Genomic DNA, 17,529 nt, shown 5'->3' with positions numbered 1-17,529 from the left:
GAGGTAGTTATTAGGCTGGCTACGGTAGGCGGTATTAAAAGGCATTTTTGGCATACACCAGGGGTGCCCAACCAGTCGATCGCGGGGAGATTCCCAGTCGATCGCGAGATGTGTCTAAAAATAGAACAACAATATTCTGTTTTATCGTTAATGTCCTATAACATAATCTTCCTGTGCCAGAATAATGCACTTGAATGCATCAAAGCTTTGCAATTGACCGGCGTCACCCCATGTGTCGGGGCGTGGCTGGTGGGCAGTGCACTAGTTCGCTGACGTTGTCCGTGTCAACAGGAGTGACAGTCCGCACACACACAAGACCACAATTATGGCAGAAGCAAAAAAGCCCAACATATATAATTTTCACTCCGAGTGGGAGGATGATTATTTTGTTATCAATTCCAATTCAAAGTCCATCTGTCTCATCTGCAATGCGAGCGTGGCATTACCGAAGAAGGGTAATTTAGGAGCGGCATTTCAAAACAGTGCACAAACGCTACGAGACGGAATTCCCTCCTAATTCTGCCCTACGCTCCAAAAGGGGAGGGGCCTGAAAGGACAGCTAAATGCACAGCAGTCCTATTTTCACCAGGCACAACAACAAGAGCAAGGCTGCTACCATAGGATCTTATCGTGTCAGTCACGTTCTTGCGAAACACATGAATTCTTTCAAAGACGGCGAAGTTGTGAAAGAAGCATTCCTGGAGGCTGCCGACGCGCTTTTTGGGGACAGTAAAAGTAACAGTAGCATTTCAACAGGTTTTTGATATAATAAAAACTCAAGTTTGATACCGTTATTAATCAGCTGTAAGTTTGTTTGAACTTATTCATTATGATTATTGTACAAAATGGTATAAGAATGCAAACATTAAGATCTGTTCTGTTTAAATTGATTATAGTCTATTATCAATTCAGGTTAAGAAACTAGTGTTGCTTGCATCCTATTTTAAAAAAGGCATTTATTTTTATCCTCTACTAAAATGCAACAAAAAAAGGGTTTGATTCTATTCATTTTGTCTTTTTTATTGCACTTTGGCAGCAGATTCCTGTGTAGCTTCAGATCTGAGTTGTCTCATTAGTAAGCCTAATTTATACTTTTGTAGCAACACTATTTTTATATAATGGCAAAGAAAGGGTTCAGAGTCTTTTCTTTTTTTCCTGTGTCATATGTGGCAGCACTGTTCAATGTTTCTTGAAAACACTGTAGTATGTGACGTGTGAATACACTCCAACTCTGTTGTGTAACTTCAGTTAAATACTTGTATGTGTGTAGATTAGAAAGAGGTAAGATAAAGGATCTGCAGTATTAATCGTACAAAGGTCAGTTTTATACAAGTAGAAGTGTGTATTTACCTGGTAGTAGGCTGTCAGTAATGGCTACGCCTCTCTATTTGGACTGGTAGATCTCGGCAGACTGGCAACTTTAAAAGTAGCTCTCGGTTCAAAAAAGGTTGGGCACCCCTGGCATTTTTTTATTTATTTTATTTTATAAAGCCCTTTAAGTTCATTTTGCGCATTTCAGGGTCCACGCTAATAAAAAAAAAATGAATGTAATGTGTAATCAATCCAGTCAGACAGAGGAACTTTTATATTAGCTATATCGTTAGAGTTCACAAACCAACACACTCTCACTCCATAATCGTCCAGGAGCGACGTTTGGTCAGTGTCTGTGGCGTGCAGTTGTGACGCTCCTAGGCTCCTTTAGCTTCATAAAGGGACGCAAATAGCTTTCAACTGATTGCAATGTATTCCCATCTGCGGCGGGATTTGACGCTCATGGAAGCACGGCATTCGTTTGTGTCGGCTGCCCTTAAAGGCCATGTGAGCGTCCATTCCCATTGGATAACGGAGAATTGTACACCCGGAAGTAAGTATTCCCCTTACTGTCGATTGATTTTACAGTGATATCTGCACTACTCATCGACTAAAAAACACCAGATTATCCTTGTTAATTACACAACATTGATTGGTTTAAATTGTGTGCAATGCTTTTGTATTTTTCCCCTTCGATTCGGAGAAACAAATGTTTTTTCGGAGTAAAGGATGGCAGAAGACACTACACTACCCAGAATCCCCAGCTATCGTTTAGGACTACACCATGTGCTCTGTTTGACAAACCCCTTAGTTCTCAAGCTCTGTGATTGGTTGGACCTCCAACTGCATTCCATATGAAAAAAAACGTTTCGTAAAAGATAAAATCATACTTTATTCAGCAGTGCTTGCTTTACTCTTTGAAAGTCATCACATGAATGCATTGTAATAAATGGTTCGGCTGCATTCAATATATTACACATCTGTAGTTCTTTATTTTTATTTATCTACAGCAGTGGTTCTCAAAGTGGGGGGCGCGCCCCCCCAGGGGGGCGCAGAGGCATGCCAGGGGGGGCGCGAGAGACCAGGAGGAAAAATGGTTAAAAAAAAAAAAGATTAAAAAAAAAAAAAAATAATCATAATTTTAAAAATTATTGATTCGAAAATAATATGATGCAGTACAGTATTATTACGTGTTGAGAGATGTATCCATAGATCTCTTCATTTTGCTCTCAAAGTGCACCAGATTGATGCATTTAACTTCAATATTTAAAACTGAAATCTTCCCGGGGGAGCTTGCCCCCGGACCCCCCTATGTGAGGTCCACACACCACCTATAAAAATAGCACTTTACCCCTGCTAAGCTGATTATCGAGCCTTCATTGTAACAGTCGCGGGTACACTGTGTATATGCGTGGGGAATGTTGCAGTAGAAAATTCCACTGTAGCGACCGGTACATTAATGGGAAACCCTAAATGTTTGAGCACCCTCTATGAAACGTCAAGCTACCTGAGCTACTGAGCCTGACTATTTGTGTTGGGGGGGCCCGACTTTTTTTTTTCTCCAAAGGGGGGGCCTGACAGAAAAAGTTTGAACCACTGATCTACAGAGATCGGGCTCAGAATAGACCGGAAACTATTCTTTTACCATTCAGTTTGAATTTCACAATAAAGTTAGTAATATTTTGTTTTGATATTATTGTTTTTTATTAACTACTAAACCGCTGGGTCATGTTAAGACCATCTTTTCTGTGTTGCTGTGGGTTTTTTCCATCGCTTTTGTGTTACAAATATCAAAACAATAACTAAATATATCCGTCGTAAACTAAACCAGAAACAGCAGTATATTTTATTTTGTTAACACTGTAAACTTGACAGCTTTTTAAACCAAACCACCTACTGGTTAAAGCACGTTATTACACGTTTAGAGTAATGCAGGTAGATTGTGTTGCTTTTTAATGACTGTTTAAAATGCCTTTTTCTTAATGTCTTTTATTATTAACTACGTGTTGCTAGGGACGCTGCTATCGATGTTATTTCTGTTATGTAACTGTCTAATGGTGTTATCTTTATTGCTACCCCCTTCCCCGTCAATGTATAGTGTTGGTCCACAGCACAAACGTATTAGTTTAACAAAATCTGCATCTAAAATTGTGGCATAGATAGCCTACGTTATTTTACCCTGTGCAATTCTCCATTTACTCAACAATAACACATAATTATCCTTGTGTTTATTTATTTGTTTGATTAATAAACACAAGTTGGAGTCCGTCAGGACCGAGGGTCGGAGCAGCTCATTTGCTTTAGAGAATATGACACCGGGAAGTAAGTATTCTCTCCGCTTCGCTTGACAAACCCTGTGATAGTCCTCAAGCTCTGTGATTGGAGAGTGTGCTCCGAGGGTTACGCCGAGCAGCGCTTGAAATGGGATGGAACCACGGCAGACTGTCCAAAACTGGATTTGAACGGGTCCACCCCGTCCCCAGAACTACACATGCTGGCTATTGTGTTTCGCAACATGTTCTCTATCTATGGCACGTCTCTACAGGGAGTTGTAGTTTTAAAAGACGTTTTCATATTTCCCATAATAAGAAGTTGCCAGTATTAAACTGTGTACATCCCTGGAGGTTTAGGGGATAGAAAACACTCAAATTTAAAACATATAATTAATAAATGGGTGAAAATTGCTTGTGCCCATAATGGGCAGCATTAATATATATACCCACATGCCAGCTAAGGTCAGAAGAGCTTTATTTAACAGCTGGTCTTATGTTTGTGACCGCTGTTGTTAATTGATAACATTACATTACATTACATTAATTGATAAGCCTGAAACATGCACTTGTCAAGGTTCAGAGGCAAATTTTGCAAATATGGCAGTAGCCATCGATCAGCTTAAGATAAACTTTATTGATCCCAAGTTGGAAACATTTGCGTTACATCAGCATGTGTAACAGTTATAAATATGCAGTGGTGTTTATTTGTAAATAATTTAGTATAATCACACAAATTCTGTGTTTTATATTTAACAATTCTGTGTTCTTTATTTATTGTTCAATACCTGACAAGGCCGGAGATGAAATATCTACATACATCTTATAAGAGTATAATACATATGTATGTAATATCAGTCAAAATAAGTGCTTCAACATAGTTAACATTGCTGGAGGTATGCACAAATATTGATAGATGTCTTGTAATGCACTATTGAGGAACCTGCGACCCAAGTTTTTAATTCAATGCATAACTACACCGTTTGTGAATATGATATGTCAATAAACCTTAGAAAATCTTGAAATCTTGAAAGGGATGTGCAAAATAGTCATTATATAGTCTTTAATTAACTATTAGTAGAGAATAACGAGTAATGAATATACTTTATAGGGATCCTATTAATATCTAATAATAAAAATAATGAAATTCAATAACATGCTTTAAACACTAGGTGTCCCTTTATATCAACTGTGCACCTTTATGGTGTAAATACAGCATATCTACCAATTGGATCAAATATAAAAGTCAGCCGAATTAGTGTTGATACTGCAAGGAGACGTATTGTGTGAAAAGAAATGTAAGATGTTGTTTAATTACTGATATATTTATGATCCACGTCACGTTTTCAGTGTTGGCGGCAGTTCCTCATGTTTGTCTAGAAGTCTTCTCATCAGGGCTCTATAAATAGAGAACTATGGCAGATGTAATATTTAATGCAGCCGAACCGTGTATTACAATACCGTTATGTGATGACTTTCAAAGAGAAAAGCAAGCACACTCGGAATAAAGTTTTTTTATTTTTTTAATGTTTTCGATCTGTTTCCGGTATTTGTTAATGACGATGTGCTGTGAGATGTGAGACTGGAATTGCACAGGGGAAAATAACGTATATTTAGCTGCGGATTTTGTTAAACTAATACGTTTGCGCTGTGGACCAACACTATACAGTACATTGACGGGGAAGGGGGTAGCAATAAAGATATCACCATTAAACAGTTACACAACATAAGAGAAATAATATCGATAGCAGCATCCCTAGCAACCACCTTGGTAACAATGAAAACGTTCTATGGACGCAATTTCCTGAAGTAATCTTCGTAATAACTAGCAAACTAAAGATCATGTACATCCACTGCACACATAATCTGAAATAACAACTCATATTTCTCACATCAAAACGCATTTTAATGGCCAAACTAACTTTAAAATAGGCATTTTCCACCGAGAATAAAACGAAGTTCGGCCATGTTTTTTTTTTCTGCAGGGAGAAATGTGAAGATCACGTGACATAGACGCCAGCCATTGGAATGAATGGTGAAAAAAAACGGGGTTTGTCCGTTCTTATTATACATCCATGGGTTTGTCAAACAGAGCACATGGTGTAGTCCTAAACGATAGCTGGGGATTCTGGGTAGTGTAGTGTAGTGTCTTCTGCCATCCTTTACTCCAAATTTGTTTCTCCGAATCGAAGGGGAAAAATACAAAAGCATTGCACACATTTTAAACCAATCAATGTTGTGTAATTAACAAGGATAATCTGGTGTTTTTTAGTCGATGAGTAGTGCAGATATCACTGTAAAATCAATCGACAGTAAGGGGAATACTTACTTCCGGGTGTACAATTCTCCGTTATCCAATGGGAATGGACGCTCACATTGCCTTTAAGGGCAGCCGACACAAACGAATGCCGTGCTTCCATGAGCGTCAAATCCCGCCGCAGATGGGAATACATTGCAATCAGGTGAAAGCTATTTGCGTCCCTTTATGACGCTGAAGGAGCCTAGGAGCGTCACAACTGCACGCCACGGGACCCTGACCAAACGTCGCTCCTGGACGATTATGGCGTGAGAGTGTGTTGCACAAACAGGGTTCAGTATCAAGGCGAATACCATAAGCAATATGAGAATATTTTTAAATGGAAAACAATGTTAATAGGGAACCAGATAAAAGTGTCGAGGCATTCTCAGCCAGTACAAGGAATGATGATTTAATGGTATAAGATAAAGATCCAACGTCATGATGAAAACATGCAAAACAAGAAGAATTAATTAGCAATGAGGCGCAGCATATGTTAGGGTTAGCCGTTACAGTCACTGTCAGAAATAAATGACTCGACAACTTTAATCTGTGATCTCAAAGGAGAATTACCCTTTTGATTTACGCTTTTTTTTTTTAACAGCTGAAGGATCACTGACATGTTGATGTTTTGTGATCAAATAAGCATCTCAGAAATGATTTAATGTGTAACACTTATCAACACATCGTTCAGTAAGGTCAAGTCTGAGGTACAACAAATTGTCCACACACACACCTACACACACATCAAAGTACATTGTGTAAGAGCGGCTTAGTGGTGAGAATGAAACAGGAGAGTTGTTTTCTGCGCAGATGAAAGGCAAAAGAAAGCCGCTCCTCATTGTCAGCCTACCCCATTGTCAGGTTTGGGTCGAGATATGCACACTCACTACTTTAACCCTCCCATCTAATGAGACAATAGATGCACAGAAGTTGCTCAACACTAAGTATCAAGATCATAATAGCAGACTTTGTTTAGGGAGAAAGCCATTGAGGAACCTGAGACTTAGGGAGAGGAGACAGCTGAGAAGTTGAGAGTATGAGAGCAGCGTGTGAAGGATTATATTTATTGTTTGTGTTTTTGTCTGACAATAGAACAGAAATAGATCAAAGAACAGGTCACCAGGAGTCAGTAAACTCCTCACAGAGAGACGGGTCAACAGTTAGTTACACTCCACTACCAGCTCACTAAATGTCCTCCTATGACATAAACTGAGGTTAATCAGCCTGAAGAATACGCTAAGTTCCAACTTGTTTATGAAGTGGAACGGGCGAACAGAATCAGTGATTGTCATTGCACTCATAACATTGTTAGATCCAACAGGTGCTGAGTAGAAGGACAATGTGAGCTGCTGTGTGCTCATGCCTGATTACAGTGAGAAACCGCAGCATGGTCTGGTTTCATAGTTATTAGACAGCATAGTAGCATGAAATGTGACTGAGTAGTAGACCGAACACAAAGTTCAGCTTTCTTCTCTTTGTGGGTGTATGTGTTTGTGTTTGTGAGTATGAGTGCTTGTGTGTGTGTGTGTGTGTGTGTGTAGTGTGGGTATGTGTCAGTGCTGTCCTCTATCCATGCCAGGTGAGGCACAAGAGGTGTGTGTGTGGGTGTAAACCCAGAAATTTGATGATGTTCCTTCTAGAGCGGGGAGGAAATACTAACATAGCACAAAGGGTTTGAGAACAATCAAAAAGACAAACAAACATATCCCTCCAGCAGGTAGAAAGAGAATTATGAGAGAGCACGGTCCAGGTGTCTCAAACAAAAAGTGCCAAAGAGGGATTGGTTTTGGACTCGGTGCAAAGGGTTTAAGAAAAGCACAATAAACAGCAGAGCCCAGGGTGGGTCAGAGAGAGACATGTGCAGATGATAGCAAGTGCATATTAGTGGAAACAAGCAAGAAAACTACATAGATCAAATAAAGGCCACAATGTGTTATTGCCCTGAGAACGTCAACATTACCACTTCTTATTAACAGCTGCTCGGCACTACAACATATCCAGGCCAACACCCCCTACCCTCGAGTCATCACTACAGCAGCTCTCACTGTAATGATTGCTCAAACCCATCAATACGCCAGAAGTGGGAGTGATTTATGGTTTTTGTCACTGTCTCTTTGTGTGTTGATTTACTACATTTTGAGTATGAAAAGTACAAAAATAACAGTGCTCCGAGCCCACACTGAGGCCCCAGCAGCATATCAATCAGCCGCGCACCTCTCCCAGGCATCAAAGACTGCAAGGAAAAAACCCTTACACACCCTTATAAACACACAGGCACCCTGCACTTACCCACTTTTGTGCATATATACACAAAGACACACACCATTTTTACAAACGGACTAACCCACACTGACAATCGCACACACAGACACACAATTATATAATCACCCTAGGAGTTTGGCAGAGAAGAGGCAAGAATCAGAGTGGGAGGCCAGGCACCTGGATGAAGAGATTATGGTCTAAACCCCACCAGAGACACATAGATGATCTGCCTCAAACTTCAATTTTTCTCCCCAGTGTGGGCTTTGGCCTTCTCAGCGCCTGAGGAGCGCTGCTAACCTCAGTGACCTTGGCTCGCAGAGGTACTCAGAATCAGATCATCACTACTAAGTGCTGAGTAGTGTGGACCTCCTGCTGCATTATATGACAAAATACCTCTCGTCTAAACCAGTTCATTTTGTTAAAGATAACTATGTGACAAGGAGACCTCATTAAACCGATTGTACTAATATATATACACTACTATATAAATATATGATCAGCCAATCACGTGGCAATTCAATGCATTTAAGGAAAGGCTTTAAGGAAAGGCTTAAGATGATTTACTGAAGTTCAAGCTAAGCGTCAGAATTGGTAAGAAAGGTGATTTGAGCGACTTTAAACGTGGTTTGAGAATGGTTGTTGGTGCCAGAGAGGCGGGTTTGAGTATTTCAGAGAATACTTTTCTACAGGAATTTGAACGCACATCATTTCTATCATTTAAAGAGAAAATATACATTGACTGGACAATAACGGTACGTCCACACGGCAGCGTTGCGTGCTTCAACGGAGACGCTTCCCATTCACTTTGAATGGGGTGACGTCACGCTCTGCCGAACTGCATTGTGGTTCCGTTGCGTCGCTTTGTCTCCGTTGCTTGCTTCGAAAGTTGAGAAAAGTTCAACTTTTCAAGCGTCGACGGAAGCGCCAGCCAATCAAATCATATGCCAGTACAAGCTCTAGCCAATCAAACCGCGTGCTTGTGTGTCCGGGCGGGAGATTAATGTGATTGGTTGTTGGTCGCACACCAGACACGCCCACCGGCAAGCTTCAACGCGACGCTGCCGTGTGGCTTTTTTGATGCTAGAGGTCAGAGGAGAATGCATGATTGTTTAGTAAAGGAGCATTCATGTGCAACACTAGAAACAGTAAAGTAGTATAACAAATAATAAAAACCCATTGGACATGAACTTGGACAATGATCAAGAACATATTACTATTATTCTGTGTTTAGATATTAATATTGGCTCCTTTTTGTTCCACATAAAGCTGTCTACAACATGGACCTTTGTAGCAGAAAATTAAAGCACTTTTGACCTTGCCTGCCGCCAGACGTCAGCCTTTTGCAAGTCATCCTTGAAACTGAGTTCATTAAAGACAGCCATAAAGTGGTGGTAGCTGTCGATACTGTTAAAGACTGGGCAACAGACTTCTGTTCTTGGGGCTGTTACGCCACCTGGTGGTGATGGTTACCAACTCAATAACACTGCATATTACTGGTCCAGCTGGTTTCAGTGAGTGCCAGTAAAAACAAATGATTGCAGCCTAATACATGAAACATATGTCCATTATATAGTAGTTCTGAATGCCATTTAAATAATAGTATAGTATGTTACAAAATAACCTAAAATATTTTCAATGCCAAATAAAACAGCTGATTTGTATTTTCATATTACAATTTATGCAGGGCGTAAGCTTGTTATATTTATATTTGCAAGAAGCACTGTAAATGTTGCTTTAAGAGTTGTTATAGTCATGATATCCTCATGGTCCAGGATCCCTGTGGTAATTATCATCCAGTCTTCAGAAAAACACATAGTGCTGAATCCATACCAGGTCTACAAAGCTGTTCTGAAGCTGAACGGCCTGTACTTGAGGTAAAAGGCAGCTAAGAAGACAAAAACATAAGCCTTTTAGCATTAGGATTAATGTTAAATTTACAAATTCACCTTAAAAGCAACCCATAAGTTTCAAACTATCTGAAGCTATTATTGTGAGCAGTAGCTGTTTCAGAGGAATATATGTTCTTTGTAATGTATTGTACGGCTCTATTGAGACTGGAGAAAGAAAATACAAATAGAATTGTCCATACAAAAGAGAGGTTATTAGATAGTGGTGATTTGCAAGTTCTATGGTAACGTATGACAAACATTTAAGTAAAGTAGACTAAAGTCCGAGTGATTACATGTTTTCCTGTCTTCCTCTTAACATGTACATCAATACACAAATGCTTACTTATTTCCATATCATTACAGTACTAGTAGTAGTGGTAGAAGTAAGAGTTTAGAATATCAAAATGTGCAATACACAACTGTGAATTATGCTGTGTGGCATAGGTACAAAAAAGTGGCAAGTTTGCACACAATACATATTTTATTTGTTTTCCTTTTAAATAAATGGTACAAATCACTACTGTTTGCACACAATACACATTCAGTTTTCTGTAATAATAAATAAACATCCATAGTTTCAAAAGTTGGCAGCAGTGTCAACGCTGTCATCTTTTACTTTAGAAACTAAATATGGCTAAAATACGAACAACCATTAAATTATTCACAGACACACAATAGCCACATTTATGAAGATAACAATCATTGTTTTAGTGTTTTCCTTTTCAGGGCGTAACTACACACTATGGAAATGTGTAATGGTAGAATACTGATCATTTGTACTTCCTTTTATGCAGCTCTTTGGAATGAAAAGAAAGATCTGGAAGCAAATACTTACTCCATTGGTGTGCGAAATTGGACCGTGTCAGGCGGCTGCTCTTTTCCGGGTCTCACCAGAGTCAAGAACCAGTTGGGTCTAAAGATCCTCAGCTGAGGGTTTCCCAGCTGGTACAGAGGGTATCTGAGGACAAAGCCAGATTATTATCATCCACAGTATCATTCCCAGACATCCTGTAGTATTTCCTACAATCACACTAACAACTGGGTAATCATCAAATTACATCGTGTGGTGCAATTTTTGTTTCATTAGCTGTAACCAATTATTGTCAAAAAGGTGATAAAAGCAAAAGTTTCAAAAGAGAGTGGCGTAATGAAAAACCACAGGATGTGATCACTGTTTGTGGTTTGCCATCCAAATCACACAAACCACACGCTTTGCCTTTATGAGATGTAGGTAATGACTTATGGAGATATTTGGCTTTTAAGATGCTAAATGACTTCGTATGTTCAGCAGCTGCACGTGTAAAGGTTTAGCAGTTTTCACTTGGATCAGCTGGAACCTTTTAACATATTTTTATTCTCGAATAGTTTATATCGTAGATGCATAAACTGGCCTGCTTTAGATTGTTTTGTTGTAGCCATGGGAGAGATGTCGGGCCCTTCCAGGCCAAGAGAGAAATACATAAGCCTGGTGAGTTACTTCACTTTCTAGAAACCATTGCAAGGTCCTGGGTATCATGGTAACCCACATAGTAACAGTACTCCGGCTGTTGCTGCATGTTAGCGGAAGTTTGTTTTTAGCATAGCTTGCTAATGCTCGATACGTTCTTATGGCATAGCATCATTTTCGATTCACACTAAGCACACACACACAAAACAAATTCAAGCGCACTGCACATGTGTAAAATGAGAAACCAATGGGCGAAAAGCTGCATTAAGACATAAGGCTGGAAGGGCAGCTGGAAGAAGGCTGACATGCTAATGTTAGCTGGGTCTGCTAGTATACCAAACTAAGATTCAAACACAGATGTAATCTCTACTTTGGACGTATTTATGCCTATAAATACGAATAGCAAACTTGAAACTTACAGTACCCGTGTCACTGGCATCACTGGAACAGTTTTATCACGCAAGCTGTCAGGTAGTTGTTTTGTAGTCTTTTCAAGGTTGTCAAATGCTACACGTGCATGTTTCTACTTCCGGGTACACTCCAATAGCGCATGCGCACTGGATGTAATCCATGCCCTTGCAGAAAACGTCACCCTTGCAACATGAATTTAGGTTTATTCATGACCTACACATTTAAGAGACTGATTGAAGGTGCACTGGAAGTAGCCTAACTTAGACCTGTTCTGGCTGAAGTTATGTCAATGGACTTAAAAAAAAGAGATCTTAATATATTGAGAAGATACTTTGTGATTGGGCCTATATTATGTTGGAGCAAGTAAATCTTAAAAATCTGAGAGCACTGAACCACAAATACAATATATGGGAGTCTACTATTGAGCAATAACACTCATATGACAATGACGGGAAATATGGGACATGAAAACCCAGGAGTTGAGGTTTTATTTTTTTATTACATAATGAGATAGGCTACCTTTAAATATCTGCAATTGGTATCAAACTGAAAATTATATAATTTAAAAGTCATAACACTCAATAAATATAGACAAGTCCGAGTCCTAATACCAATCAGACACATTTGCTTAATTTGAGACAAACCTAATAATTCATAATTATCATATAAGAATTGAAAATAAATCAGTAAAATATAAATAATATTAATAAATATTAAAAGGAGTGCTATTGTCCCATTTGAACCAACAGCTTTAATCTCTTCCTTGGATAACACTACAGTAAATATAATATTTGTAGGGCTGTCTTTCTATTGTGGCAATGTAACTGCTTGACAAGTATTCAGGGCACATATAATGAGACAGCAGCAGAGGGAGACCTTGTCCCATCTCTCATTCAGACCCTTTGCCCTGGCGTCTGACCTCACAGCCTACGATGTGCTTGCAACAGGGGTAAGAGACTGAAGGACCCCTCAGTGAAACTCGACTCCCTGGCTCAAGCCTCAGACCTGGCAGGAAATGGACCACACGGACAGCCCACACTATGCCAGGGAGGGAAGTTTCCATCCATATGATGCCATGGAGTGTGTGTGGACAGTATAAGGCAGTAAGGCATTTGATTACTATGCAGTTGTTGTAATGTTTACCAGTTCGCCCATGTATTTATCACACTGTCAGTGTCCTGTCATACCCTCAGTTGTCTAATTGAATGTTTTGCTATGAAGAAAAACAACTGATCCCTGCAAGCATTTCATTGGTTGTGTACTTGTGTGTTGCTCTGGAACTGGTTCACGGGAAAGCTGATATGAGAATGTACTTTCAGAACTACTGTAATATAATGCAAAAAACTGGCGCATTCAAACTTTAGATTCTTTAATAAGATAAATAGTTAATTTATATTGAATTCTATTCAATTTCAATCAATGTATCATCATATATGAAGAGTGTATAGTAGAGTACAGACCGTAATGTTGGTAAAAGCTGTTCCAGTAATACAGTGTTATCATTTATGCATGGCGTTAGAACAGAGATTGATTGCTTTTTCAAATTCCCGGATCAGTCCCAGACAACTTTTGCCTTTCTTTCATAAACCATTTATTTGCTACAATGTTGGATTATGAACTGGAAAAAAGAGCGACTTCTTCAACACGCCAGCCCAAATCTCACTGTTAAGCAATAGATATCTACATGTTTTTGTATCACTGATCAATGTCAATAATATGAAACAAAAAGGACATAATTAAAACTCATACATGACAAGAAATGAAGAGAGACTAAGGGGCTAACAAGCAACAAGCCTTAATGTATTTTTAAGCTGAGTTGTTGGGATGTTGAGATACAGTGTTATGCATTGCCCCTGTGTTGTAGATTGGCTCAATGTGTAAATCTATTTTTAATGGCTTTATTTATCCAGCTGATAATCATTTTCTTTTTCTTACATTTTCATTTATTCAACTTAGGTTCTAAGGGGAGTGGAGGGGGCCGCAACATGAACCGATGCAACCTTAAGCCAAAAGTCCAGTCTCACACAGTTATCCACCTGTGCCATTTATAGATGTGATTCAAGCCTGTTTGTCAATGCACACAGTTTGACTCTTTGATGGAAAATGAAAAAATAACTACACTATCTAAGTATGCTGGTTTCCATAAGAATGCAAACCTGATAAATGCGGTTTTATTGCTTTTTAAATGACTGAGGCAAAAGCCTGTGAGGAGTCTGCTGCCCTCATTACTTTTGTACAAATTGTCTTTTTTTACTTATAGTTCAGTCTGGCAGATATCATATGCCACTTAACTCCCTGCCTTTACAGTTAAATTACTATAGTGTTTGGGACATGCAGTCATACAAAAGCAAACACATAACACACAGCTCCTCACAAGCATATGTTAATACATGCACATACATTTCTTACACCCATGCTCAATTGGACATGTACGATTTAGAGAGAGAGAGAGAGAGAGAGAGAGAGAGAGAGAGAGAGAGAGAGAGAGAGAGAGAGAGAGAGAGAGAGAGAGAGAGAGAGAGAGAGAGAGAGAGAGAGAGAGAGAGAGAGAGAGAGAGAGAGAGAGAGAGAGAGAGAGAGAGAGAGAGAGAGAGAGTTCAGGTCTGGGGCAGTGGAAAGTGGCTGTTTTTGTCACAGTAAAAAAAGGGAGAAAGTAAGGAAGGAGGAGGGAGTGCTCTACAGCAGAGGTGGATAGACGGAAACAGTGCAGTCTACAGCGGTATTGTCCCGCCAAGAGCGGACGTTGGGGTCACATGGAAACTTTCCCCCTCCGATTCTCAGGCAGGAGAAGTTGTCGGTATTGAGTATCCTAGAGAAGAAAAAAGGGAAACCGTAAATTGAAGATCCAGACGTGAAGATGGAAAAGTTTGTCAGTTCAACGAGTAGTTTTGGATGTAATGGGACTATTTGAGTGTTTCCCTGTAAAGCCACTTCCTCCTAGACCATACAGATGCCTTAAATCATTTCCCTAATTAGTTACCCGGCTAAAATATTTGATAATGAGTTTTCATATAATACAAAACACATAATCAAATTACTGTAACAATAGCAGCAGTAGCACCATAGAGGGGAGTGGATGAAGAACAGGTAGAACTTGATCAAAGACACTAAGAGCAAACATTGAGAGTCCACATTTGAATCAGTGGTGGCCTGTTAATGTCTGCGGTCACATGCAAGGCTTATACAGTAGGATTAGGCTGCAGCATGTTATGTGTGTTATGTACCACAGTCAGGGATAAGGCAAAACTGTGTCAGGGGAGCCAATTATCATTTTTGGCAGGAGTTGTTTTTAAAACCATTCTCATCCTCCGTTGACAATCTGTAGCAGATGTTTCAAAGATACAAGAATCACAAAGCCTCAGTGGCTTGTTATCTATAAGGGTTTACTGAACAAGTCAGTCCATCCATTCCTACATTTTTAGATACACTTATGGTACAGTATGGCTCTATGAAGGATTGATCCGCTTTGGTTCAGACTAAAACAAATCTCAACAACGATTTGATGGATTGAGATGGTGTATGGACATGCCCAGTGCCTAGAGGATGAATCCTATGACTATGATGATGCCGTTTTCTTTTTCATCTAGAGCCAATAGCCAACAGTTGTCATTAATCCAGTGAACTTCTACTAAATGGATAGACACAACATTTGTACAGGTCTTTTGGTTAGGATCAAGTTGCATCTTCCGGGTCTCAAAAGTTAAGTCAATGTGCTTTTACCTGCTTTCTTTCTAATGGCCAACAAGAGGCAACTCTAGTAATGGCAAAAAGAAGTCCAATTGTACAGAAGTCTTAGAAAACTACCATAAAGAGTTTAACTCCTTGATGGAAAATACAAATGAACTACATTATCTAATTATGCTGGTTTCAATAAGAATGCTTGATTCCTAATGCCTTTATGGTCTCAATCACTTGTCTTGTTACCCTTACATATAGCATGATTTTGAAACTGCAGGTACATTTGCAGTAAAATACAGAACAAAGCAGAGTATGCTTGAGGGGGGTTCGACAGGTCGCTACCAATGGGTTGACCTTTTTGAATGTTGTCTGTGTTTACTTCATTTAAAAGTTAAATGCTTCCAAATGTTCAGTTTCTGTCAAGAAAAGTAAACTGTCATATTTCTGTTGCCTAAAGTGTCTGCTTCGGTTATACTGCTCTACTCCATCATGACAAAATAACGAGATGGCACATATTCCTCAAAACAGTAGTCCCTAGTAGTGCTAGTTTGTTTTATAATGTCTATGGTTATGATATAGTCCCTGCACATCTAGACAAGATAATCCTATCTGCCTCAGTGTTACTTTGTGGTTAGTGCTAATAATCAAATATTACCATGCTAACAGGATAAACTAATTTTTAAATGAAGTTTTTAATACTGCTACTTTGAACTTTATGTAGCTTGAGGCAGCCCACTTGACACACAAATCCTAAACCATTAGCTGCTCCACCCCACAACTAATTAAACCCCTGCCCCCTCGCCATCAACACTAAATGATCGGTCAGAGGAAGTGATCAGTTCAGGTCAGATTCCTATGTTTTTTCATGTCCCATGTTCACACTCTCTAAGGGAGCGGGTGCATGCCACGCAGCAGTCCTCGGACTATTAATAGTCGTGAGGGATGGAGTCGGGGGCAATCTGGATGGCGTGTATACATTTAGACCCTCCCCCTGGATGTTTCGTTGATGTCAAAAGACTGACCTCTGACCCAGGAGCCTGGCTGCCACAAGGCCCATGTTGAACTTGAATTGAAGGGGTCCAAATGCAAGCAAACAAACAAACAAACAAACTGCAAACACATGTACAGTACACATGCATAAATGCACTAATTTAATGTATAATCCAAAACTGTTTTTAAAATAGAGCTGGACAAGTATGTCACCAAAGTGCTCATGGTTCAGTAGATTCTTCCCCAAGAGAAATCATCACATGACATCTTCTGACACACTAACTGGCTTTGGAGCTTCTTTGTCTTTCATTCTCAAACTAGTCGGTGTGCGGACAGCAGCACCGTTTTTTCCCTCATAAAGAATCAAAGTATCAAATGAATCATCTGCCGTGTTCTGTCCTGAGAGTTTTGCACTTAAATCCATAACGTCGTACACGATCAAGCACTGATTTTTAAGAGATTTTGAAATACAGTTAGAGTAGGGTGATTGGGTAAAGTGCTCACACAGGTTCCCACAGCCTGATCCAGTGTCTCTGCCCCTGCCAGAGTTATGTGATGGATCAGAGGGCGGGGGGGTTGACATGCATAAACGGGGACAGAGGCAACTGATCTTCAAGCTATGCCAGCCCACACTCTTTGGATATCTTGTGCACAGCACCACGGAAGAGACCTTAACACACAAACATAACAACATTGTTCAAGCCACGATTGCTCGTCTTATTTTTGGGTTTGATAAAGTTGTTGTTGGATACCGATAAAGCCATGACCATGTAATAGTAAGAGCTTTGTTGAAATGAAATGAATAGTGATACCGGATTAAAACGACTCAACATGATCTGTATACAGTTTAGGTTTCAGAAAGTTACGACGGATAGGATATGCTTCTGTGAGAGCTAAGAGTCGAGATCTGCTTTGAATTGTACACGATTTTGCACACATGGATATTGACTAGTTGATAGTCAAACAGTGGAC

The 17,529-nt window shown here is 39.6% G+C and overlaps 1 protein-coding gene across 1 annotated transcript in view; it reads right to left on the bottom strand.

The window, feature by feature from the left end:
* Positions 1 to 12,028, bottom strand: part of mrpl23 (mitochondrial ribosomal protein L23) — a 57,622-nt gene extending 45,594 nt beyond the window's left edge. Inside the window, exons 1-2 of the mRNA XM_034215880.1 lie at positions 11,898 to 12,028; positions 10,867 to 10,989 (exon numbers count right to left, since the gene is read on the bottom strand). Coding sequence (XP_034071771.1) covers positions 10,867 to 10,989; positions 11,898 to 11,917 — 143 coding nt within the window. The 5' untranslated portion in view covers positions 11,918 to 12,028. The remainder of the gene's footprint in view (positions 1 to 10,866; positions 10,990 to 11,897) is intronic.
* Positions 12,029 to 17,529: the final 5,501 nt, after the last annotated feature.

The sequence above is a fragment of the Gymnodraco acuticeps genome, unplaced genomic scaffold (assembly GCF_902827175.1).
Source record: "Gymnodraco acuticeps unplaced genomic scaffold, fGymAcu1.1, whole genome shotgun sequence".
Lineage (NCBI taxonomy): Eukaryota > Metazoa > Chordata > Actinopteri > Perciformes > Bathydraconidae > Gymnodraco > Gymnodraco acuticeps.
Note: the sequence above shows the minus strand (reverse complement) of the source record. Positions and strands in the feature narration are given on the sequence as shown.